Source organism: Echinops telfairi, unplaced genomic scaffold (genome assembly GCF_000313985.2).
Source record: "Echinops telfairi isolate 266 unplaced genomic scaffold, ASM31398v2 ScPeMD7_18;HRSCAF=68, whole genome shotgun sequence".
In the NCBI taxonomy this organism is placed as follows: Eukaryota; Metazoa; Chordata; class Mammalia; order Afrosoricida; family Tenrecidae; genus Echinops; species Echinops telfairi.
Window position 1 is genome coordinate 86267225 of NW_022103915.1, and position 26655 is coordinate 86293879.

Sequence of the window (26655 nt, forward strand, 5' to 3'; positions counted from 1 at the left end):
GTGTGATAGGTAAATTAGAGGGTTTTTTTAAGGCTGTGGCCCTTCTATTATTTTAAATTTATTTTAATTATTATTTTCCCTTTTATTTATAGACTACAGCACGAAGAAAAATGTAATATGTATAGTTGTGCAGCCCGTCTCGTCAAAACAGTGATCGTGTCCCTGAAACGCCCGTGTATATGCAGTTCTATTTTCTTTTTCCCACCCACCTTCCCTTTTCCCTCTCACCCTCCCTCCAGTCCCGGCCTCATTGCAGTCTTAAAAGTCTCTTCCTTTCGTATGAAAACCACTTTTCCCCACTTTATAGTAATGGTGTCATAAAATAATTATCTTCATGAGTTGACTAACTTGCTGAGCATAATTCCCTCCAGTTTGTCCATGTCACGAGATGTGTTTGCCAAGCTCCTCCTTGTGTGTCAGGTCAGGTGCAGGCCTTTTAACAAAACCACTGCCGTTGGAAGACTGCTCCATGCGAGGTGTTGAGTATAGAGTATAAATTGAGGGGAAATGCATAATTTATGTATTTATGCCGAGGATATTATTAAAATCTCAAAAGCTGCCCAACAAGCTAAGGGACTCCACTTACTGAATGCTGATTTAAAATGCAGACACATCATCCTTTCCTCCCATTCCATGTTCTATTGTCAGAATCCTAGTTCTAGAACGTAAATAAATGATCTGTTACGCCTTTTGACAGGTTTAGTTAATGTCTGAAATGCACCATTTAAAAATGTACATGGGTTTCCAGTTAATGTTAACCGAACTAAGAAGTCTATTTTCCTAAAAGGGTGCTTTAACTTATTTTCATAAAATATACCAGTATTTGGTGTATTTTGGGACCTTCCAGTCAAATTTAATAGATTCAGTGCCATTGGATTAGAAATTTCTAACTATTCAAAACATTTATAAGTGTAAACTACTGACCTACTATGTAATACTTGGTTTAACAGAATTCCAAGTCCTATGAATTTATCTTCATATTTCATCTATATTTAACTAGCCACGCAGAGATATTAGGCTTTCCCAAAGGTAATACCTTCATTTGACTCTTGAGATTGTCTACCTAGCTTGTGACCCAAGAGAGTAGGTGAGAAACTTCGCTTGGTGCTGGGGGCCTCAGCAATGCGCGCTAAGATTTTTGTGAGTGTTAAAGGTCACACAGCACTGTCATTTTACATATCCCCTGAAGGTCAGTGGTCTTAAATCGCTAACATTTGAACCTCATAGCAGAAGTTGTTGTTGAAAATATTTCTGGTTTTTATTGAAACGCAGGTTGATTATATCCATTGTCCTATCAGAGTAAATGAAAGGTGCTACTGGGGGGATTTAAATCTCCCGTGTTATTACTTTATTTCCTTTAAAACACAGCAAAGACATGGAATTAGGAAGACATCTCTTAACCAGTAGAGAAAGAATGGGTACTTCCTAGAACGTCCGGGGTTCTTTTGGCAAAGCAACAAATGCTAGAGTATGACTGAGTAAAGATAATGTAGTGCTGACATTGGTCAGAGCATTTCCTTGCATGCTACGATGTGCTAACAAGGGTTAAAATTTTGGTTCCTGGGGAATATATTGACATGGATTGCCTTTGTCATTTTCTCTTGTTCCCCTCATTCCTAGATCTACGGAATCCGGAGTCAGCACTGTCCCCAACCTTTCGTAGTGACAGCCCAGTGCCTACTATAGCTACCTCTGGTGGCCCTAAGCCCAGCACAGTTTCAGCTGTTCCTGAACTAGCTACAGATCCTGAGTTAGAGACGAAGTTGTTACACCACCTCTCTGATCTGACCCTAACATTACCCACTGATGCTGTGTCCATCTGTCTTGCCATCTCCACGGTAATGACTTTGTACAGAAGGTTGGTGTCTACCATTTCTTCAGTTCATGGTCAGTGTCTTATTTCCATCCCCTCCTTCCCCAGCCAGATGCCCCTGCCACTCAAGCTGGGGTGGAAAGCCTTCTCCAGAAGTTTGCCGCTCAGGAGTTGATTGAGGTAAAGCGGGGCCTCCTACAAGATGACGCGCACCCTACTCTTGTGACCTACGCTGACCACTCCAAGCTCTCTGCCATGATGGTTGCTGTGGCAGAGAAGAAGGGTTCCGGGGAGGTAGCAGGAACCATTTCAGGACAGAAGCGGCGTGCAGAGCAGGACTCGACCGCTGTAGCTGCTTTTGCCAGCTCATTGGCTTCTGGTCTGGCCTCTTCAGCATCAGAACCAGCCAAGGAGCCGGCCAAGAAATCAAGAAAACATGCAGCCTCTGATGTTGATCTGGAGATAGAAAGCCTTCTGAACCAACAGTCAACTAAGGAACAACAGAGCAAAAAGGTAGGTGTCAGAATGAAAAGTGCCCCAAGGTTCATGCATATGCTCTGAACGATAGCTTCCAAAGGGGTTACCTCTAAGCAAAGAGCAGTCCTTAACTTGAAGGCATAGAGCAGTCGGTGGGGTGCCTTAACACCCCAAGGACATTTGCTGTTGTCTGGAGATTTGGTTATCAACTTGGGGTGGCTCCTGTTAACTAGTGGATAGAGACGGGAATGCTCCTAAACTTCCTATAAGACACAGGACTCCTGCCCACCACCAACAAAAGACTTTCTAGCCCAGAATGCCATTAATGCCAAATTTGAGAAACCCAGGTTTAGGGAATCTTTGCCATTGAATCTGTTCAGAAGAGTCCATATTCAAGGTAAGCCAAATATAGAAATATAAAGGAGATTTTAAAATTCATGGAGAATTTGAATGAATTTTTTGCATGAACGTTTTAAAAGACCTTTCATAGAGGGAGATAAATACTGGAAGATAGTGCTGGATCAATAATTATAGAAACTGTTGATTAAACAAAGTGATTTAGCAGGATAGTTATTCTGAGTATAGACAGGGGAACAACATCCTTCTGCTACTTAGGTGAATTTAACTTCTCGATTCTCATGTCTTGTTTATAAAATGAGGATAACCAGCGTACTTTCCCTTATAGATGCAGGCTCAGTCAGACAATAAAATCTTTAGCACCCGGAATCAAGACCCAATCGTTTAGATTCTTAATGGAAGGACTGCTGTCCTGGGAAGTTGGGGGTTAATGCTTAACAGTAGGAACATCTGGAATCCAATGTGGTTGAGTCATTTCCAATTCCTAGCAGCTCTCTGGGACAGTAAGACTCCAGACGGTCTCATCCTTCTCCCCTGGAGCAGCTGTGGGCGCAGACCTGTAACCTTCCTGCTAGCAGCCTAGCCCCTCACTCCCTGCACCACCAGGGCTCCAGAGTGGGAGGCAAGGCCTCGTGTGTTTTACTTCTCTCCCAAATGAGGAAGGACTGACCCTGTGATGAGTCTTTTTTTCCGGGGCTCGTTTCCCATATTGTTAGTTTATCTGCCCCTTTGAGGAGCCTTGGTGGTACAGTGGGTGCACGGTTGACTGCGAGTATTCCCAGGGTTGGCAGTCTGAAACCACCAGCAGCTCCACTGGCGGGAGAAAGATGGGGCTTTCTACTCCCACAAACAGTTACGATCTCAGAAATGCACAGGGGCTGAGAGTCAGCATTCAGTGAGTTTGGGGTGGTTTTTTGTTAGTTTGTGTTTTTCTGGTCGTGGGGGGCGGGGGGAGTTGAATTTTATAGGACATTAGTGTCGTGTATGAACTAATTAGACCTACAAGCACCTTCAAGGCCAAAGCTGCTTCTGTTACAGGTCAGCCAGGAGATCCTAGAACTGTTAAATACTACTACAGCCAAGGAACAATCTATTGTTGAAAAGTTCCGCTCTCGAGGTCGGGCCCAAGTGCAAGAGTTCTGCGACTACGGCACCAAGGAGGAATGCATGAAAGCCAGTGACGCCGACCGGCCGTGCCGCAAGCTGCACTTCAGGTCTCTTGGGAGGGAAAGAGGTGTGATCAGCCTCCTACAAGCAGTCCTTCCATTTCAGCACACTCCTTCCAGTCTTTTGGGTGTCTGTCTTGAATCCCTTATTTCGTTTTTTGGATATGTAAGCCCTCTAGACTCAGAAGGTATATACTGTCAGAAGTGGTGTGGTGTTTTGTGGGAAATATAGACTGCCTGCCAGATGTGAGCTTTTAAGGTATACCACCAGAATGTCTTGCAGCAGCAAAGCATCACCAGCTCTGAGCCCCACTGCAAGGGTTCTCTGAAAAGAATATGGTCTTAGAACTAGACCCCACCCAGAGATTTACTCTGCTCTAGACAGTAAATCTACTACTGCTTTCAAGGAAGCTAAGTCTCTGCTCAGTAATTAGTCTTTTCTAATAATTGGAAGCTAAGTCTCTGCTCAGTAATTAGTCTTTTCTAATAATTACGGATTTCTGTGTCACCCGCCTCTCAACATTCTTGCAGGAAACTCTAATAGAAAGAAATAGGATGAGGGGGGAAGTGGGAGAGGAAAATTTGGAACTTGAGTGACTGTGTTCTAAATCCAGAATGTGATCCCCCCCCCTATTCTTGCTCTGTATCCCCCCAGACGGATCATCAATAAACACACGGATGAGTCCTTAGGTGACTGCTCTTTCCTGAACACGTGTTTCCACATGGACACCTGCAAGTATGTTCACTATGAAATTGATGCCTGCATGGACTCTGAGGCCCCTGGCAGCAGAGACCATCCACCGAGCCAGGAGCTTGCTCTTACACAGAGTGTTGGAGGCGACGCCAGTGTAGATCGGCTCTTCCCGCCTCAGGTACCTATATATCTGCTTCTAGACTTAGGACCCAGTGGGGCAGCCAAATGTGTGGGAAAGCAACCCATCCTGCTGACTGGAAATGGAGTGGGAAATGTTTCTAAGGGTCTGGGGTCATGAACCTGACAATGAGAGGGAAGATGACCAATCCCCACCTCCTGCAGTGGATCTGTTGTGACATCCGCTACCTGGACGTCAGCATCCTGGGCAAGTTCGCTGTTGTCATGGCTGACCCCCCCTGGGATATTCACATGGAGCTCCCCTATGGAACCCTGACGGACGATGAGATGCGCAGGCTCAACATTCCAGTACTGCAGGATGATGGCTTTCTCTTCCTCTGGGTCACAGGCAGGTAATGCACTTAAAAATATGTAGGTTTGAGTGCGGAGTGGAGACCCAAAGCCCATTAGGCCACTGGAGATCCCCTTGCAGAGGGGTCTCGGGGAAGAGACGAGCCAGTCAGGGTGCGATGTAGCAACAATGAGAAATACAACTTTCCTCTAGTTCCTAAACGCCCCCACTGTCATATGAATTCTACTTTGCAAGTCTGGCTAGACCAGAGGAGGTACACTGGTACAGACAGGAACTGGAAACACAGGGAATCCAGGGCGGATGATCCCTACAGGACCAGTGGTGTGAGTGGCGATACTGGGAGGATAGAGGGAGAGTGGGTTGGAAAGAGGGAACTGATTACAAGGAACTATATGTGACCTCCTCCCTGAAAAAAGTGGGTGAAGGGAGACGTCGGATAGGGCAAGATACGACAAAATAATTTATAAATTATCAAGGGCTCATGAGGGAAGGGGGAGCAGGGAGGGAGGGGAAAAATGAGGAAATGTTTTGAGAATGATGAGGGCAATGAATGTACAAATGCACTTTACACAATTGATGTATGTATGGATTGTGATAAGAGTTGTATGAGCCCCTAATAAAACGATTAAAAAAAATATGTAGGTTTGGGCAGATGTAGTAGTACAGAATGAGTATTGGGTGGGAGATAAAATGCTGTGTTTTCCTGGTCTTGCTATTAAATGTATGGCTGATTCAGGTTTGTTTGTTTTTTATCCTTTGAGACTTAACTTCTGTTTATAAGATTATTTAACAATATGCGAAAGATGAGGTAAATGACAATGGGTACTATGTCTTATTCTTTTCGTACTTAGATGTACCGTTTCCCTAACGATATGTTGCATGTAAAAGTTGTGACTATCTACTGACAAAATGTTTCTAATTATTACATTGATCACATATTTTAGAGGGAGGAAAACATGGGTATGGAAGTAATTATTAACCCTTATCTCTTTCTAGGGCTATGGAGCTAGGCAGAGAATGTTTGAACCTCTGGGGGTAAGTAGTAATCATTTGGGTTTTGGGGAAACACACCCTGCTGTAGTTATTGGATGTATTATTCCCTTCTGGTGTGTTGGTCCCTATGATTCTTTGCCTCTGTAGCTGGTACTACCCCCAAACTGGGAAGACCTAGGGAAAGCTCTAAGTTCCCTTCCTTCCACCTCAGTTATGAACGGGTAGATGAAATTATCTGGGTGAAGACAAACCAACTGCAGCGCATCATTCGGACTGGCCGTACAGGTCACTGGCTGAACCACGGGAAGGAACATTGCTTGGTAAGCAGCATCGGGGTCCAGCTCAAGATGGTGGAGCAGAGAGAGGAATTGGATTATTTCTCATTAAGGAAAAGTTCAAAGCTGGGTTTCGTAAAATAACCTGTTCTTTGTGGTGAGCAGGTTGGTGTCAAAGGAAATCCCCAAGGCTTCAACCAGGGTCTGGACTGTGATGTGATTGTGGCTGAGGTACGTGCTTCCCCAGACACCCAAAGCTTCCGCATAGTATGTTATCAGTTATTGATGTCAGCTATGTATTCTTCATCGGGGTTCCTAACGTAACAAGTCTGGAATTGTAACTGTGGTTGGCTGTGTCTTAGGTTCGTTCTACCAGTCATAAGCCAGATGAAATCTATGGCATGATTGAGAGACTATCCCCCGGTACTCGCAAGATTGAGTTATTTGGACGACCACACAATGTGCAACCCAACTGGTAAGGGTACTACCAGTCACATTCTATCTTACACAGTGTGGTGATACCACCCCCTGGGGTGCTGGAATGATCAGGGGGCTATAAAAGCAGATACCGTTTACTTTATCCTGGATTATGGGCTACACTATTAAACGTTTTTAATTGCTAGGGGTGGGGAGCAGTGGCGACTGGTTTTCCTCCTCTGAAAAGGGGGCAGTAGTCTAAGCTTTAGGGACCTATGCTGGGCTCAGGATCTTTAAAACATCTAAAACATGTATTTAAAGCTGTTTGGCCACTTCCTACCATTCATTGGAAACTCAAAAGGCATTGAGTTTCCCATACTCCATTGGCTGAAGTCCTTTGTGATTCTATAGGATAAAACTTATGACTCACTAATCTGCCCCCTGGTGGTTACTAAGAATCTGTCCGATCCATCCAGAACTGCAACACCTTTGACATGCAGGCTAGCTAGCATTTCACTTGTTCAAAGAACACCAAACTGGCAGCTACAGCAATAGCTTTGTGACATAAACCTTGCTAATCAACAGTTACTAACCCCCAGTTAGTATAGATCAGCTTATTGTAGAAACAGGTCCTGCTCAATTCCTAACTGGCATTTATGTTAAAGTCTTTAACAATATTAAGGTCTTTTAATTCTAGGATTTCTGGTTTCCCTCTTCTCCCCTCTTGTTTCAGGATCACCCTTGGGAACCAACTAGATGGAATCCATTTGCTAGACCCAGATGTAGTTGCCCGGTTCAAGCAACGATATCCAGATGGCATCATTTCTAAGCCTAAGAATTTATAGAAGCACTTCCACAGCCATGGCTTTACAGGCTACATCTGGAATGTAATATTACTGTACTATAGCGCTTTTTCCTTATTTAAATAAAAGTTGATAATGTAGTCGGGACTTCAGGATCAGATCTGGCTGTCACTTAAGTGTTTGAGCTTGTGCAATTCATCTCTCAGTATGTATGTCTCCTCCTTACGTGTAACATGGGAATATTAGCGATCTCAACCTTGGGTCCTTTTCAGGTTTCCAGATGAATGTTAGTAATTAAGGTAGGACTATACGGAATCAAAACTAAGAACTACTAGTACTATGTGACACTGATACTAAGAAAGGGTTCTCTACATAGCATTTCTCAAGGTAAAACTTGAGTTCCACTTATAGGGTGGTTACCACTGGCATTGTAATAACTCTAGGACTATAGTGCTCTAAATCACTTGCTTATTTTGTTACACCTGTGTAACTTTTGTTAAGTCTCTTAATGTTTATTTCTCAGAAAAAAATGAAATAATCACTTTTAGTCAGATTACCTAAGGTGTGCAGAGTTAGTTCATAGTAGGTGAAGAGACCTCTGGCCTATCTTTATGAGATATTTCAGCAAATATAAGTGAACACAACTTCTTTAGACTTTGGTAAAACCTCTTATATTAATTTAAGGATGTAGGGTTCTGCCTCTTACACACAGAAGCTGTGATAACTCAGATAAGGAAAACTACAGAAACAACATTTGTAAAAAGAAATAAATAAGAAAACTTCTGGGTGATGTTATCTCCCTTACAGCCTAGTGTGTTTGGTGTTTTGGAAGTTAATGTGTACGTATGACAGAAGTGGTTCCATTTTTAACACTGGAACGCAGCCTTTCACTCCCTTTACGTTGTATGCACACCATGGCGTTCTTTCCTAGGCTCAAGGCTGAGTATACTTCCATTTTAATAATCTTTTAGGTAAGTCCTATGACAATTATACCAATAAATTTCCTCAAACACCACCCACCACCACCCCTACCAACTAGTATTTTCCGTTTATCCATATTCCATTTACTCTGTCCTGTGCTATTCTCACTGGTGTCTTTGCTTGTACTTGAGGGTAAAAAGCAATTCCGGATGATAGCAAATCCAGTGGTCTTGCTCCATGGCCTGGCTCCTGTTGACTGCAGAGAGAAGGGGAGAAGCAGGAAGGGCCTTCATGGATTGAGATCAGGCACGACCAGCAGCCCAGCTTGTATTTCAAAAACAAGCTCTTGGACACATTCCCAGCAGAGAAGTCTTCAGTGGTTTAGAGAAGAAAAATGACTACTTCACAAACACCACAGTGTTTGAATTTCTAGAAGCTACCCAGGCCAAGAATACATCCCTAAGAGAGAAAGAGAAACACAAACATAATTCTAGCATAGATAATATGAGGGGTTACCCCTCCTCATAACCAGAACTCCCCCCGCCCCCCAAAGCTATGTATTTAAAATTTTTAACAAAACCTTATCACCTTCAAAGTATTCTCCATTACACTTACCATATGTACTCCAGTATAAGCTGACCTGAATATCAGTGGAGGCACCTAATTTTACCACAAAGACTGCATTACATTACAAATGTGCTGAAAAATTCAGCTTATACACGAGTATATACAGTAATACATCTCTCAAATCTGCAACTCCATTCTTGGAAGCGTTTTTCACACTCATCTGTTTTGGTGGCTGACAGCACCTCCTTTTTCTCTTCACCTCTCCTACAATGCCATATCACTGGCCTTTCGTGTCCTTCATTTGCCGAAACAAAAAGTTGCAGGGTTGAGCAAGGTCAGGTGAGTAGAGTGCTTTGGGCAAGAAAGGCATACTGGTGTTTGCCAAAATGGCTTCAGCAGTGCATTGTGGTGGCAAAACCAGTCCCCGTCTGCCACAAATCGGGCCTATTTTGTACCACACTTGTTATGCAACATTTTCAGACCCTCAATAGCTCGATGAACAGTCTGACCTGGTGTCCGAATGCACTACAAGTCGTGTTGTTCGGGAAGTTAACGGACATCCTGAATGAGATTTGTCATTGACATCTCACCATTTTTGAAATGAGAAAAACCACTTGTACACTTAAGCTTTTCCCATAACTCTGTCCTTGTAAGTTGTGTTCAACGTCACAACAGTTTCTGCGGCATTTTCCCTGAGCATGAAACAAAATTTCACAGCTGCATACTCTTCTCTGGAATTGGTGATCAAACACAAAAAAACAAAGTTCGAGGGAAACTGCTTTTATGAAAAAATTCACTGACCAGAGAGTACCTTCCCAGGTGATGCCACTGGGTGCAGGAACTCAGAGGGAGTTGCTCGATGCTCACCTAGTGGTAAAATGCAAACTACGAAAGCTCTGCCCAGAGCAACTGTGTTTTTTGGGGTGTACCCCCTTCGTACTGTGTCTTAAATAGTGCAGCACTGAAATGGTATCACCCAATAGGAATACTGGGAAATGGTCCTAAATGTCAAAAATAGAGGCAGTAAGATAAAGCCCCGTTCTATCTACTGGAGAAAATTTGTGATAAATAGTAATGCCTTCTTCTTTCATGGATGTAGGTAAATCCCAGGAAGATCTAAGGCAAGCAAAATTCTCAGAACTCCCCCAATATTTAGCACATTATCCTATTTTGTTTCCTATATGCAAGCAACCTTCCATATGTTAACAAAATATTACCAACACTTTATCCATTTTTCTACAAATTCTACTTCTCTTAAGTGGTCTGATTTGCACTAGGGAGATGGGCTAATACTAATAGCTTAATGTCTTTTTAAGGAACAGAGGCAATGTGATTATTGAAGAGTAAACTTATATTATCTTTAGCTATGTGGAGAATAATAGGCCCTTATGAAGGGGCTTTTCCAGTAGCCTTTCCAATAGAATATGGGAAGCAACCAACTCCACCTAATGCAATGGGGATTATACACCTCAAGGTCACCATGCTTCTCAACAGCTGATTTAGCAATACCAAGATTGTTTTTAAAAGAACCGAAAGTTCACCTGCAGTGCTTCACCACACACTCATTGCTGCAGTACTCATTGTCCCAGTCCTTGCTCACAACAGGAGGGTTCTCACACCCTGACCTCACACATCGAGGCTGGGGTGAGAGTATTACAGGAGATGTGTTCACCAATTCAACATCCATCTGAGAAGGAGACTCGACCTATGAGAGGAAGAGAGTACCAAGTGTGGATTAGATTGCTTTTTGCCTAGCCAGCCAGTCAAATGTACCCTGAGACTCAATGGAGTACCTTGTGTTAGAATTCCTCCCAGGCAGCAATGAAAATCTTGGCCTCTCCTAGTCCAACTAAAATTTTAACAAGCACATTGACATGGTGAATCTTTCTATTAGGGATTCTAGACATAAGCTACTGCTGCTTTAAATCCTACCCACAACTGACTGTTCTACACTTGAATAGTCCCTACACAAAGCAGGAATGGAGTAAAATGAGTAGTGTTGAGTCCCCTCAACTATCTGGAAAAGGCCAAGGGCGGCAGGGTGAGGAAGAACTTAGAAATAGTTCCCTTTTGATACACTTAGTTCCTTTAAGTGAATGTTTCAATTATCAGAGCTACACTCTCAAGTCCTCTATTTTAAGATGACCACAAGTTAAAACAAGGCACATGAACCAACTACTGTTGAGGGCATTTACCCCTCACTGAATCAAGCCAAGCAATCGAGACCTCAGAGAAATGGAAGGGTTCATGTCACCAAAGCTTCTGAGTACTTGGACAGATAACTTCTGAAAAGAAACACTCTGTTTTGTCTGAATCCTCTCGAGTCAAACTATGGTGCGGCCCCTGTTAAATGAGGGCAGTTGAGTAGGAAAAGTCACTGCTGTGGGCACTTTGCTTTCTGCAGCTTCATGTTTCAGATTCCCAGTGTGCCATGGAGTCAATGCTAGTTGTAATCCCTCTTTCACTGGGCCAGCCAAAATCGCTCGTGTGTACCAATCGAGAGGAAAGATTTGAGAACAAAAACTCACCTCAGGAACTACATCTGTGATCATCTCACAGATTGTCTCAGGAGAAGTGGCCTCTACTGTAGGGGCCTCAGGACTACTGTTCATGGGCCGCTCGGGACTACTTTCCACAGTTGGTGGAACTAAGGTAGTTTGCATTTTCAGCGCGGGCTGAGGCACAATCTTGATCTGCAGAGGAGGTGGCTGCTGCTGTAAATTGATTCGGACTTTCTGAGGTGGAGGTTGTTGCATGGCCTGGAGAGGGGGAGGCTGTTGAAGAATGGTCACTTGCTGCTGAGCTGGGGGCTGAGGCATCTGTTGTAATGGAGGGGGCTGGAGTCGGGGTGGAGGCAGCTGCATAGAAGCAGCAGCAGCTGCTGCTGCCTGCAACACTGACCGAGTGACAATCTGGGCTTGCTGGCTCGGCTGGATAGTGGCTGTACTTGTTTGGCCTAACTGCAGCCCCCGGGAGGTCACCACTGTGGCTGGGATAACAGTAACCATCCCTCCTTGAGACATGGTAATAGAAGAGGGCAACACTTGTTTGGTAATGATCAATTTGGTGATATTAGGCTGGCCCCCTGGCCCCGAAGGTGCCTGGTTTGCAACATAGGACGAAAGAGTGGAGTTAACGACAATAGAAGGGGACAGAGCAGGGGGCTCTGTTGCGGCTGGTGCTGGAGATGCTGGGTCAACGGTAGCCATAGGAGGTGGAGAGGGAGTCTGTGCTGGTGGCACTGGATCCAGTTCGACTGTCTCCACAGTGGCCTAAAAGCAGACAAAAAAGTCATTGGGAGATTCATGCTCTACCCAGGACATACTCTAACCATGACCCAAGGAAAGAGAATACAGACTGATTTCAAATGGGGTGTACCCCAGCAAAGTAAACACTAGAAACTACAAATAAACTCAGGAAGACTGTTTGACAAGGTTTTACATGCTGGGAAAAACAGAAAAGTTATTAAGACATTTTTAAGGTTTTAATACTCAAAACTCCCTGCTATCGAGTCAATTCTAATTCATAACGACCCCAAAGGACAGAGCAGAACTGTGGATTTCTGAGACTAAATCGTGACAGAAGTAGAATGTCTGATCTTTCGCCTACAAAGGAGCTGGTGGTTTCAAACTGCTGACCTTGGGGTAAGCAGTCCAACTTGTAACCCACTATGCCATCAATGCTGCCTTTGTTTATACTATATACCGGTTCCCCGAAAATAAGACAGTCTCTTAAATTAATTTTTGTTCCCAAAGATGCGCTAGGCCGTATTTTCAGGGGATATCTTATTTTTCCATGAAGAAGAATACGGTACGTGTTTATTGTTTTATTAAAAGAGACCTCGCACTTCCTGTCTGCTCCAGCTGCGCTGTGGCCAACAGTGAGCTGCACGGCGGCACCCGCCACTACGGTTGAGAGTCCATAGTTAAGGTAACTTCGGGTGGCCTTATTTTCGGGGGAGGGGTGCCTTATATTTCAACGAGAGGCAAAACTGTAAGTAGGTCTTATTTTCGGGGGATGTCTTACTTTCGGGGAAACACGGTAGTACCAATAGGCTCCACAGGATTTAGTAACTTCTAAAACACTGTTCAGAAAAAAATTCCTAATGATGTAAATATATTCCCCTACAGTAGTATCCAAATACAGTCAAAGTCCTACCTGACATTCTTGGCTGTCTTTATAAGCAGCCAGAGCCTTCAGATACTCTTTCTTGGCAGCCTCAGTTTTCCGCTTATAAACCTGGAGAAAGTACAGACAATTTGAAAGAGCCTCATGCTCCCAGAAAAGATGGTTAACTCTATATCATCCATCAATAAATGACAATTTACTTCAGCCAAATAAGCATGAATAACTCCTCTTAGTGAATATACTACTTCTGAAAGCTAACGATTATTCTGATCAGTATTCTTCTGAAAGCCAGCCAAATCAACAGATTGCCAGAATAACCACCCTCCAAGAAAACTTCAAGGCAGCTTCTATTGTCAACCCATGCCCACTTCTGTAAACCGAACAAAGCCCGACCCAAACTACACTTACGATCAGCAGTTTGCTGGGCCAGAGGACCATGCCTTACCAGTGTACTCTCAAAGAATGGGGTAAACTGTTTGCAAAGATGGTCACAACAATTCTGGCTGTCCTGCAAGCCTTTCCTACCATCAAAAACTGGGTCTGGGCTTGCTCTGTCACTTACTGGACCATTACAATGTGGCTGAAGTGCCGCACACTAGTAAGACATAAGAGAACTAGGAGTATCTGTTTTGCCTTCTCAGAACGCTGCTCCAAGTCTGCCACAAGGACAGTAGCTAGTGTAGTCAATTTAGAAGATGAAAGGCCATGAGAAGGAAAACCAAAGCATCCCAGCCCACAGGCAGCACCAGCTGATGGTTATCTTGGACTGCAATACCAACCATCATTTGACGACACAGCAGGAACAGTAGAAAAATCACCCAAACAACTCTCAGAATCATGAGAAGTAATAAATTGCTGTTGTTGTAAAGCTTCACATTTTGACTGGTATGTTGAGCAGTGACATATAATTTATTAAATAAGTTCAGCTTTTTATTTCAGACATTAAAAAGTAGATTCTGACACCGGAACTGCGAGTCTAGAGCAATGGTACTGACAGCCATCTTTTTCCTTTAACTCTCTCTCTAGCATCACAATTTCATTTAACTCAAATTAAGCTTCTTTTAAAATAAAATTTCATCGATTTTGTTGAGGAATATATACAGCCAACCATACACAAATTCAACAGTTCTACATGAGTCACTTAGTGGCACTAGTTAGATTCTTCAACTTGTTAACCAACCCCAACCTCATTTCTGAATTGTTCTGAATTCTCCCAGTTAACATAAATTCACAGCAAGCTAAGGTACCAATCTAATTTTTGGAGCTATTCTTGTCCATTTGACACCACTGTTAAAGAACACTATGCTCAAAGCAGACATTTCCAACAAGTTATACCATTGTGCGATTTTGAGAGTTTTTTTGTTGTTGAAAGTTTAAAGATGATCTCAGGGCAACAGTTTCAGAGGTTCATCCACCTTCCATGGCTCTAAGAAAAGTTCATGAGAATGTGAAATTCCATTCTGCATTTCAGGATTCTTCTGTGGAATCTTGGATCAAAATATTCCGTAATGGTAGCCAGGCAACATTCAGTTCTTCTGGTCTTGTGGCAAAGAAGGCAGGTGTTCATGGAGGCAATTAGCACACAAGCCACACCCTCCTCCTATTCCTGACTCGCCTTCCTATATTGTTCTAGACGAATAGAAACCAATTGTTGTGCCTTGGACTGCCACTTTCAAGGCTTGATTTTGTTTTTTGTTTTTTAAGGAATAGTTCATTTTATATATTTTTTTCTTTTAAAAATCATTTTATTGGGGGCTCGTACAACTCTTATCACATTCCAAGTATACATCCTTTGTGTCAAGCACATTTGTACATTTGTTGCCACCATCATTCTCAAAGCATTTTCTTTCTACTTGAGCCCTTGGTATCAGCTCCTCATTTTTCCCCCTCCCTCACAAACCCTTGATAATTTATAAATTATTATTTTGTTATGTCTTACACTGTCCAACATCTCCCTTCACCCACACTTTCAAGCTTTTAAGACCCCAGACCCTAGTACTTCAAACTAGGAAGTAATACAGAGACGCTAAACATGTTACTAGGACAATTAACTGGAAAGTCCCATGAAATAAAGGCCCTATCAGATGGAAATTGCCTAAGGGAGATTAACCACAGTTTTTAAGTTAACATTGGACCAGTGAGAAAGCCCAATATAAGTAGTGTGGACGTTAAGAGTATGCCAAGTACCTTTAGCATGTAACTTACCAAGAAATAAGCTTAAGTTTACCGATGGGAAAAATGAGGCTTAGAAAAGTTAAATATCTAAAAATGAAACAGTTGAAAAATGATTAGGAATTATAAGACATTATTAGTGAAAAGCACATGGGGCTTGGAATTAAAGAATCTGAGTAGAGTCTCAGCTCTACCGCTTAAGTGATTTAACTAGGCAATGTACTGACACAGCCCTGGTCTTCACATTCAGTAAAAGTGGCAACTTAGCTATTTTACAAGGTTATTGTCAAGAGTCAGTGTTTTTATAATTATTAATATGTTTAAAGGTTTTCTGATTTCAGCGAACAGTTGCAACTTCTAAGACAAAGAGACAAGAGCTGACAATAATAAGGGCAGGTAAGAAAATGTTAAAAAATGAGTTATCACTTTAATCAACAAATGCTACAATATATATTATCCACTAGTTCACTAGTTACTTGCCTGTTTCTGCTCTTCTCCAAGACTGTCCCACATAGAGGCCACAATTTTTGAGACCTCCCCAAAAGTGGCATTGGGATTCTGTCCCTTGATGGCAGCCTGTGTATCACGGAAAAATAAGGCATATGCCGAAACTGGTTTTTGAGGTTCATTAGGATCTTTCTTTCTTCTTTTCTTTGGAGCTTTCTGCTTTTTCCCTGTTTCCACTACAACTGTCTTCGGGCAATGAAGTTGCTGTGGGGAGGGAAAAAAGAATTACAAAGAAGAAAGGAAGTACAGTGTCTGGAGAACTGTAAGGGAAGGATTTTTACTAGCTGGGTGAGGAAGCTATCTAGCCACATAAATGACATTTTCATAAATGCTAAGAATAAAGGCAATACAATTAAAAGAGTAGTAACTTATGCAAAAAGTCAAGAGGGGGACTGGGAGGAGCATTATAAGGCAGGAACACGGAGGAAAGGGCAGGGCAGAAGTAAGGAATAGTGGCTAGGCTCTGTATTCCCAGAGTCTGATGCTAGAGTCTCATGGCAGAATCGATTTGGGCAGGGAAAGCCTCACCCTGCGGAAATCCTCAACACCATCCTCATGAAGTGAACTAGTAGGTGAAGGGGTGGTTGAAAGACGATCCTCAGGAGACTGGGCAGGTGGCAGGATGGTGCCACCCCCTAAGCTCAAGCCAAGCTGAGAACTCAGTTCTGACTGATCAATGGTAGTCAGCTGGCTATGCCCCATCAAGCCAGATGTCATGTCTGTCATTGGTACATCAATTGTAACAGGTGGATTGGCACTATACTGTGTTCCTATTGAATGGTCCAAGTCCTGAGAGAAGAAGAAGGACTAATTAAACACTGAATATAAAAAAGAGCATCCTTTCCCCCCTGGATTTAGGACAGTTTGTAAACACCCTGCTTACACAAATTAAATCGTTGTTTAAACCCTACAAAACAAAAGTTAACTTGACTACACACAAAACAGATTGAGCATTAGCACCTATTCCAAAGTAAACAAATAATCAGTCTTAATTCTGGACAAATTAAAGAACAAATTATTCAGTAATTAGGAGGTTGTGGCCACACCTGGGTAAAGAAAAACTTCCCCTCAGAGCCCTCCCCAAAATAATAGCTTTTAAAATGGTAATACACAGGCTATCAGAATAAGGCAAATGTTAAGAGTTAAGGGGGGAGTGGGAGGGGAGGGGGGAAATGAGCAACCGATATTAAGGGCTGAGGTGGAGGGCAAATGTTTTGAGAATGATGAGGGCAGCGAATGTACGTATGTGCTTGACACAGTGGATGTATGTATGGGTTGTGATGAGAATTGTACGAGTCCCCAATAAAATAATTTTTAAAAAATTAAAAAGAAAATAAAATGGTTTTTAACTTAAAAAAATGGTAAGAGGTGTTTGGCATCAAAATAGGGAATAAAGCTGCTTCTGCTGATGAGATGTGCTGGCAGCCCAACACACATATTTAGAGCACAGACTGATCCACAACACATTTGACTGACAACTTTATATCTACCAAGGTATCAGTTAATACAATTAGATCTGAATCCTAGAATACAAAGCCCATAAAGGAAGGGGAAGGGGAAAAAACAAACCTTTAACTAGATGTATATAGACTGAACCTGTGTGCATCCTGGTAAAAAAGGAGGAACTGGGAGCTTTTTTCCTCCTCCAAAAAACATAATCATGTTCACTTCAGGGTTAAAAGTAAGCATTTGGCAAAATTTTTTTGAATCTCATTTTTTCCCAGGGAAAATTAAGTCTTTGTTGGTTGGCTTTTTGTCCCAATACTAGAAACAAGTAGTATCCACAGATAGCAGGGAATAGCATTACTTTGTCTCCATTAACACTATGCACATGAGCTTGGATAAGCCTGATAATACTGCTTTCCCCCTTACCATGCTTAAGCCCCCACTCAGGAGCCCCCCGCCCTGCTCCATCAAGCCATGGGTCATGCCCACGGGCATGTCCAATGTCTGGACCCCATACTGGGCTGAAAAGCTGCCATCCTGTGAGGAGGAAGGGTCTGCTAGGTCATCAAAGTGGCCAACCACATCTGAGACAGCCAGTGTGGGATCAGAATCCAAGGAAATCGGTGGAATTTCAAATTCCTCATCACCCAAACTTGGGGTATGGAATGTCTGCAGGAGGGAAAAAAAGGAGAAAAGAATTAGTGAGAAGAGGCACACTGCTAAGTGAAGACCATAGCAGAGTACTGAGTCTGTGTACTTCTGTTCAGGTGAGAACCTACTGTTTCTAGAAGTTTCTCAGGTCTTAGTTCTAAAAGTAAAACTCTCTTCTTCCTCATACTCTTGGTCATGTGGCACATACAAGGCTGGAAACATCTATTACAAATTTCAATCACTTTATTTGCTTTCTACCTTATCATCTTGGTTGTCCTAAATTATGATGCCTATTGTTCTAATGAGCAATTCTTTCAGTAGTGAGAATCCAGCCACATAACGTCTAAGCTACAACGCTTGAAACCTCTCTAGAGATTCTAATGAATAGCAGTTATTTCACAATCATTACACCTGAATTGTAAGACAATAGAAAATCATTGTCAACCAGCCAATTACATGGTGACTACTATTTTAGGTTCCTTTGAAGAAGATCTGTCATTGGAACCCGATTCGCCTCTAAACATTTGTACTTAGTGTAGAGTTTCCTATCTCCCCTCCATTTTAGCAAGTACGATGTTACCCACAAATAAAAAGACTCCCATTGTACAGGACTTTTGGAAAACTCAATAATGCCAAGATAGTAATAGTGAGAAGAAAAACCTTCACAAAAGCTAGTCAAACGGCAAACTGGTTGTTCAACAGGTCCAGAACACATTCCTACTCTTTCTCTGACCAAGCTTTCTGTAAGGGAGGAGAGAAAAGGTTATTCCAGCTGGCTAAAGGTATAGTTCCTTCTCCTCCGAATCCAACGAGACCAGTAACAACACATGCTTTCTATTCTGAAATCTTTAATAGCTAAAAGATTCTGCCTGATCTAAAACACATCAACTGCTACAGTTCCTTTTCTGATACTAAAAGGGAGGCATCTGCAAACATGGAGCATTATAAGAGGAAGAGAAAAAAAAATCAAGATAGTTTGGTGTCAGAGACCTGAGTTGTAGTCCCACCTTTGCCATTTATTATATGACTTCGACTGGTTTTCCTTATCTACAAAATTGGGATTATAATGGCAAAGCCTTCATATGGTTATTATTAGGACAAGAGATTTAGTGCACAAAGGCTTATCACAGCACCTCACATATATAAATGTTTAAATAAGCCATTATTCACCATTGTTCTTAATGAAAATATTAATATCCTAATTATCATTAACTTGTCAACTGCTCCCAACAAATTATCACAAGTAATCTGAATTTAGAAGTTAAATTCTGTCAACACATTAAACACATAGTAAATATTAAGTGATCAGATCAAATAGGCACCTAAACTATTTTTCCCCCTCATGATTAAACAATGCATTCTTTAAGTTTCCTCAAAGTATCCAGAAAGGGTCTCATTAATATGGTTCTTGTTTTCATGAAGACAAATATATTACTAAAAAGTATTTCCAGCTGGTAGAAACTAAAGAGAAAAATGCTTGTCTGTAAAAATGCCCATCTCTGAACCACATTGGCAAACAGAAAAAAATTCCCTGGATTTGTTTTTTTTTAATGCACACATCTTCCTTCCCACATTTTCTTTTCAAGATCCTTACTGTTGTACTTAGTATCGTGAAAATTTGAGAGCTGTGGGAAATATAAGTTAAGAGCACATATGGAGCATAAGAACAGGCATTTCTTTAATTAATCATTTTACTGGGGGCTCTTACAGCTCTTATAACTACCCATACATCAATTGTATCAAACACATTTGTACATGTGTTGCCATCATCATTTTCAAAACATTTTCTTTCTGCTTGAGCCCTTGGTATCAGCTCCTATTTTTCCCTCCCTCCCCTACCCTCCCACTCTTATGAACCCTTGGTAAATTAGAAATTATTTCTATTTTCATATCTTACACCGTCCACTGTCTCCCTTCACCCACATTTCTGTTTTTCACCTCCCTTGGGGGGTGGGGGGTGGGTTATACATCGATCATTATAGTTAAGTCCCCATTTCTCCCCCCGCCCCCCCCCCACCTTCCCCCTACCCTCATGGTATCGCTACCATTACTGTTCCTGAGGGGTTTGTCTGTCCTGGATTCCGTGTGACAAGAGTTTTTATCTGTACCACTGTACATGCTCCGGTCTAGCCGGATTTGTAAGGTAGAACTGGGATCATGACACTGGGGAGGAGGAAATCTTAAAGCACTAAAGGAATGTTTTGTGTTCCGTCAGTGCTATGCTGCACCCTCACTGTCTTGCTCTTTCCTTGTGACCTTTCTGTGAGGGATGTCCAATTGTCTACAGATGGGTTTGGGGTCTCCATTCTGACCCCAATCATTTGTATCGAAAGAACGGGCATTTCTTGATGGGAAAGACTAAACCTGCACCCCTGCCCATGTGAACAACACCCCTCCCCTGCTACGCACACACACACACACACACACACACCAGCTTTCTCAGTACACAATTTGTAATTTTTCTTATTGGTGAAAATTCTTAACTTTAGGTCTATGACTCTTTCCAAAAGTTAAGTTTAGGATCATGTGAGCATTATTTTGTGAAAAGTACAAAGATGCTTACCAAATCCTCATGTAAAGAAACTTAAATAGTTATAGGGAAAGAAAAACAGATCCAGGGAACCATTTATTGGACTAGATTAATGATATAATTGGAGTTTTCCACTTGACAAAAATAGATTGCTTTAGCAAAGCAAAAAATTACTATTCTTTTCTGCCTATCACAACAAACCAAAAAGGCTTAGATATGAAAAATGATACCATTTGCTACTGAGAGCTAAAAAAGAAAGAAATTAATATCCAAAACAAGAGGCCGTGGTTCTAGAGAGAGAACCTTTCATAAACCCTCGGGAATGCCCACTTAGACTACACTGAAAACCAAACGGGCAGAGGGCACACTGTATCAGCTCAACCAGTCATTCTTTCTACGTACTCTCTCCTGGGGTGTGGAAACAGCGTTCTTATTATTCAGTATCTGTGGCTGGAATGGTGGGCTTTTTATTGATTGTTTTATTTTTGAGAAAGGGTTGATTTGTTTCTTCTTTTAAAAATGAGTAGAAAACAACTGCAATTATTGAAAGTACAAAAGAGTAAACTACACATTATAAAAAACATGGAGACAGTCTAAAGTTCTTTTACCACCACAAATTATAAAATTATGGGTAGAAACCCAATAATGAATGCCTTTATGTTAGTGGATCTATTGTGTGACTAGCTTATACCCTAAACTGTTGAATACACAGCTAAAGTTGTAGTAAATAATAAAGCGCTTGGGGCAGAGATGAAAAGAGAAAAATGGAGTAGTTACCCATCTCACTCAGCTTCCTTTTCCTTCTCTATTAAGTTCTTGGGTCTTTTTGTCCTTTTTGAGAGAGGGAACAGTTTGGGAATGACAGTTTATAAGCAAAGATGCTTAGTTACTGAGAGAACCAACAAGTGAAAATAACCACATTCTCAATCCTCGATACCAAAATACACAGTATAGCATTTCTTTAAAGAGTTTCTCATATAGATTATTCATCATAGAAAAGCTCAATTCAATGACAAACTTACAGTAGTGACTGTTTACTTAGCCTGAAGTCATCTAGCATTATGCAATCAACCACCTCTGGCTGAAAACCAAAAGCTGGGAGTTCAAGTCCACTAGAGAGCGGTGCTTTGAAAGAAAGGCCTGAAGACCCACTTAACAAAACACCCAGGAAGCCCAATGGAACACGGTTCTCCTGACCCAAACAAGGTTGCCAGGGTCAGAATCTGCTCAAAGGCGACTGGTTTTGTTATCCTTTTATTTATTTTTTTTAATTTTTAAAATTGTTATAAGTACTTTTCCTGAGGGACATAAGAGTCTTATGTCTTATATCCCCAAAGTACTCAAAATAAATACCACTGAGTAAAAGCCAATCTGAATGAGAGAAAATAAAAAATTAACTTCCTTCAAATCAGAGATTCTTATTTTAATGAAGTTCAGTTTTTCAGTGTTTTATGGCTAATGCTTCTTGTAGACAGCTACCCTTATCTTGCAAAAAAAAAACCCTAAAAAGGAATTTTAAAAATTGTATCTTTGTATAATTTCTACATTTTATTTAGGGTGGTTCATAGGAAGATCAGATACAACAAAAAACACAAGCTCATAAAATAAAGGGTTTGTTTTTTTGTTTTTAGTTTTTTAAAGGGGAGAAAATGTAGAAGTTGTCATGAGAAAAAGAAGAACTCTTGTTGGGTTTGGTTTTAGTTTGTTGCTTTGGAAGCCCCATATGTTATAGAACAGAACTGCTTCATAGGTTTTTCTTGGCTGTCATCTTTACAGAGGCAGACTGCAGGCCTTTCTTCTCTGGTGATGCTGGGTAGGTTTCAATCACCAACATTTGAATGACCAGCCAAGAGCAAAACATTGTGCTATACCCGGGGACCTGAAAAATGAAAACGTAACAACAAAAGTCCTCAGCTGCCGAAATGAGTTCCAAGCTTAGTGCTTCCTGACAAAGCAGGGTGTGAGTTTTTCCATCAATTCATAAATGAATACACAAAGATCAGACTTAAACTGGAAGACTGTTGATGCTATAAAAGGGAGCCATTTCTATGCTGTTACCTCTCGATCACACAAGTTCATAAAAGGGGTAGATGATTAAGAATAGTAGGGACATTTGAAAGCTATCATATTTAGTTTTGGAATGTACTTTTACATGGATTAGGTCAATGTGGAATCTATAATAGTCCAAAATAATGAATTTAAATGGTGGAGACCTCATGCAGAAAACTGACAATCAGACTTCAAAGCCCCAAAGAAGAGTTTTAGTTTACATCATTTCTAAACTGGCTGCTTATTTAGTTTATGTTTTCTGTTTAGGGGTAATAAATAATAATAGCATTAAACAAGTTTCAAAACTAGCAACTACACAGGGCAGTTAGGAAAACTTAAGACATAGCCAAATATCTTGAGAGAATAAATAACTGGGGCTGGGGGGGGTGGCTCATGACCACAGTCTTGGGGACACCAAGGTCAACTGGCAAGGCAAGGTGCAGAAAGACAATGTTCTACATCCAACTTTGGTAGGCAAAGACTGAGTTGTGAATAGCCATCTATGGTGCAACTATTGATCTCTCCCCAGCCAGGGAGAAGAAGAGTGATGCAGATTGGAGACATGTGGAAACCATTACTCAAGTGGACTAATGGACAATGCAAACATCAGTCTCCACAAGCCTGAGATTAGAGAGCTAAGATGGTCCATCCACCACTACCAACTGCTCTGAAAGGGATTATGTTAGAAGGTCCTTGAGAGACAGGCAGAGAAAAAGGTGGAACAAAACTCAAAATCAGAGATCAGGCTTACTTATCAGACAGAAGCTGATGGAACCCCTGGAACTATGGTCCTTAGTCACCCTTCAGATCTGGAACTGAACTCACCCCCGATGGCTCACATTTCAGCCAAGGTATGGTGATAGTTACACAATTTCATGTCAACTTGATAAAAGAATGAAGGGGTAGAGTCTAGATTGATGATTCCTCCTTATGGGCGTGGTAACCTTCTCATGAGAATTCTGGGATCTCTCTCTCCTCATTCCTGTTGACAAGCCACATGGAACCATGCTGATGGCAGCCAGAGCCCTGTAGATGCTTCCACCACCACTGGATCCACAAGACTTTCCACCCATTGGCCTGTGATCTTCCTGCATTCGGCATCATCCTATGTGTTGTGAGTGTGAAGAGGAATTTATGGACTAATATGGGACATATGGGCTAATAACGGCCTTATGGATGTGATTTTTGACTGGGCTGGGATGTTTTCTCAATATACAATTGCTCTTTGATATAAAGCTTTCTCTTATACACGATTGTCTCTGGATTTGTTTCTCTAGTCAACCCAGACTAACACAGGTATATAAGAGAAACAATAACACTAGCAAGGTAAGCACACCTTAGAATAATCAACAATTTGATATCAAAAGGGCAGCACTTGCCCAAGGACAAAGTTCAGAAGGGTCAAGGCAAAAGGAGGAATGGGAACAGGAATGGCTTAAGTGATGTTACATGTAGATGATTTCAAGGAATGGCAGGAAACAAAATGTGTATGAATAATTGAATGTAAAATGAATGATCTACTCTGTAATGTAAACCATTGCTCAATTTACAATTTTAAAAAGCCAGAAACTACTCTTTGTAAATCTAACTCTTGTCCGAGATAATTTCAGAGTTTATTATAGAATAAGATAAGCCTTGATTAAAATTTTAAAAAAAGATAAACCTTAGTTAAAATCAATTGAGAATTCAGGTACTAAAACTGATACAAATAATTCACACTAGTCTGGGGAGCAGAGAGATTAAATGTTCGGAAGGCCAGAGAAGGTTCTAGAATTCACACATTCTCAAAGATTGGAAAATTTACAATCCACTTTTCTCTTATGTGCTACGTATATGTGATGCAAATCTGTATTCTGACACCATTTCAACAAGAACCTTCCCACGAATAGTAAATGATCTTTACTTCAAAATATTATAATCTATTACTACAACCTATTTACTAGTAGTAATAGTAAACTATTATTATTACTTCAAAATATCGTAAAATTATTTGATAGCTGAGGAACCTGACCTACAAAGACAAAGCAACCTGCCCAGAGTCTGAGTCACAGGAAAGCAGAACCACGTTATTCCCTTCGCATTCTTTTGACAGCTATTTCCTTTCTTTTCACCAAAGGGAGAAACACAGGGCTTTCTACCCCGAAAAGAGTTCGTCCCGGAAACCTGCAAGGAAGGTTCCAGCCTGAGCTAAAGGTTCGCCACGAGCCTGCAGTAGCAAAACAAGCCGGCGTCAAGTATGTGAGCACACCAATCAACGTTTTATAGGTGGAAACCTAAATTACGAAAAACCCCATCAACAAGAGCTCCTTTCGAGAATTAACGCACAGCCACACTTCACCCCTCCTAGGTAAGCTCCACCCCCTGGCCAAATTTCTTTAGCTAAACATTGTCGATCTCTCAAAATTGCTGGCAGTCTTTCTCCCCAGCAAAATGAGCCCATCCACAGGCTTCCGACTCCTACTGACGCTCCTCCTTACACAGGTGATCTCTGTCCACCGTCCTGCTCGTTTGCCCCGATGACAGCAGTTCACCGGGCCCCGTCCCCCGCCCCGCCCCGGGCAGGCGCGGTAAACCCGCTGCCACCGACCTCAGCACCAATCGCGGCCCCAGGTCCCCAGCCCCGTCCGGGCGCCCGCGCGCTCCTCCCCGCCACCCGCGCCCCGCCACTGCCGCGGCCTCAGCCCTCCCCCGCAGCGTCGGCGGCTCGGCTCACCTCGGCCCCTGACAGGAAGGGGTGCGAGGGTCCTGTGATCGTCAAGTAATTGTCACTTCCTCCGGGAAACTGGAGACCAAAAGAAAGCCACGGGAGTAAGTTAGGGGGAGCAAGGAGTTAGCCCCAAGCGACGTCTTCTGACCCCGACCTTCTGACAACACGCCTCCAACCCGGCTGCCTCGCTCCTCCCCCGTCAGCCGCCTCTCCTCCCGGCCTCTCGCCTCTGCTTCCGCCCCGTCGCCTGCAGCCTCTCGCCAGCCTTCTTGGCGTCCGGGTTCTTACCTCCATCTTCACACAACTGCTCCCACCGTCTCAGTTTCCTCATCGCTCTCACCGCCCCCAGCGAACTCGGAACTTACGTCACTTCCGGAAGGACGTGCGTCGCCCTGGCGTCCAAGCAGGGCCCGGCCAGGCCGAGCGGAGCGAGCGGCTGACGCTCGCCCCCTGGAGCCCGGAGGGGGAGCTGCAGGCGAGCAGAATCAGGCCACTTGGGCGGGGAACTGTCTGGAGCTTGGCGTTTGAAGCGCCAAGTGGCAAGAAAGAAAGCTGGAGAAAAGAATGGAAACACCTGAAGACAATGGTTTGTAAATGACAAGTTTTAAAACGGAGGTTCGAAAGGGTTGATCAGATCCCCCTTCTCGTCCCCCACCCGAAACCCCCCTTCCCTGCCCCTATAAAGTCCATTAAGAAGACATGTTTCTTTTAGAATTTTGTTCTCACAAATAACAGCAGTTGTATAGAAAGCATGGAAATGGAAGAGTCTCTGAGTGCACAGCGAGAAAAAAATTGCATAAAGGGAGAAAAAAGGTTTTACTTTTACATTCTTATTGATTAACGTTCTATTTCTACTATGCAGAGGGAAAGAGATTTAGTGGCTTGTTTTGTTTTGTTTTCATTAGTTATCCCTGATTCTTCATAAAGTAATCTAGAAGGGTAAGAAACTATTCTTTTATCTTCTTTATGAACTGCAGCACCTTAGAATGGAGATGGTTTTCGATATAGTCCGCCTACCTACAGGTGGCACTGAGCAAGTGCTTCTCAGTCCTCTATCTTGAGATGTACTGGTGATCTTTCCTACTTGCAAATCAGAATGGTTCATGCTATGTGCAAAGCACTGTAGATAAATAGAAAATAGGGCAAATGCTCTTGAGTTATGGCCAAGTATTTTTAACGTAAGTGGACTGAAGTTTTTAAATTTGGGGTCTCATAATACCTTGAGATGAGACAAATATCAGATAAACCAAAGTCCCTTATTGGGATGGCCAGTCTTCATACTCCTATGAAAGAAGTGATCTTTCAATGAACTCTGGGAATTATTGAACATCTAATGTGTCTCATTCTGCAAAACCCATTTCTTAGATAGGCTCCTTCCTCAGATTAAAAAGTCCTAGAGTTGCAAAAAAGAAACATTGTTTCAGGTAGGAGGACTAGACAGTGACTCCAAAAATATATCAGGAAATACTTTCAAAATTGTTAGATGCTCTTT

At 42.2% G+C, this 26655-nt stretch overlaps 2 protein-coding genes across 2 annotated transcripts; one reads left to right on the forward strand and one right to left on the reverse strand.

Annotated features, from left to right (window-relative positions):
• METTL3 (methyltransferase 3, N6-adenosine-methyltransferase complex catalytic subunit) lies at positions 1 to 7632 on the forward strand. Its single transcript, XM_004698455.2, has 10 exons — positions 1 to 1838; positions 1922 to 2326; positions 3686 to 3861; positions 4469 to 4685; positions 4850 to 5037; positions 5994 to 6032; positions 6202 to 6310; positions 6431 to 6496; positions 6628 to 6740; positions 7416 to 7632. The coding sequence occupies exons 1-10, from the start codon at positions 1578 to 1580 to the stop codon at positions 7525 to 7527; spliced, it is 1686 nt and encodes a 561-aa protein (XP_004698512.2). The 5' UTR covers positions 1 to 1577; the 3' UTR covers positions 7528 to 7632.
• On the reverse strand, positions 5750 to 25515 carry TOX4 (TOX high mobility group box family member 4). The gene is made up of 9 exons (XM_004698452.2): positions 25452 to 25515; positions 25170 to 25238; positions 17653 to 17895; positions 16309 to 16569; positions 15754 to 15984; positions 13132 to 13212; positions 11502 to 12245; positions 10515 to 10678; positions 5750 to 8865 (listed from the first exon to the last, which is right to left on the reverse strand). The coding sequence occupies exons 1-9, from the start codon at positions 25455 to 25457 to the stop codon at positions 8805 to 8807; spliced, it is 1860 nt and encodes a 619-aa protein (XP_004698509.1). The 5' UTR covers positions 25458 to 25515; the 3' UTR covers positions 5750 to 8804.
• Positions 25516 to 26655: the final 1140 nt, after the last annotated feature.

Coding starts and splice junctions, on each gene's coding strand:
- METTL3 (XM_004698455.2), top strand. CDS start 1,578: ATGGATTGCCTTTGTCATTTTCTCTTGTTCCCCTCATTCCTAGATCTA. Junction 1,839..1,921: donor TCTGTCTTGCCATCTCCACG/GTAATGACTTTG, acceptor CTCCTTCCCCAG/CCAGATGCCCCTGCCACTCA. Junction 2,327..3,685: donor AGGAACAACAGAGCAAAAAG/GTAGGTGTCAGA, acceptor CTTCTGTTACAG/GTCAGCCAGGAGATCCTAGA.
- TOX4 (XM_004698452.2), bottom strand. Junction 17,896..25,169: donor CCTTCCTGTCAGGGGCCGAG/GTGAGCCGAGCC, acceptor TCCCTCCTGCAG/ACATTCCATACCCCAAGTTT. Junction 8,866..10,514: donor TGTGTGGTGAAGCACTGCAG/GTGAACTTTCGG, acceptor TTTCTCTCTTAG/GGATGTATTCTTGGCCTGGG.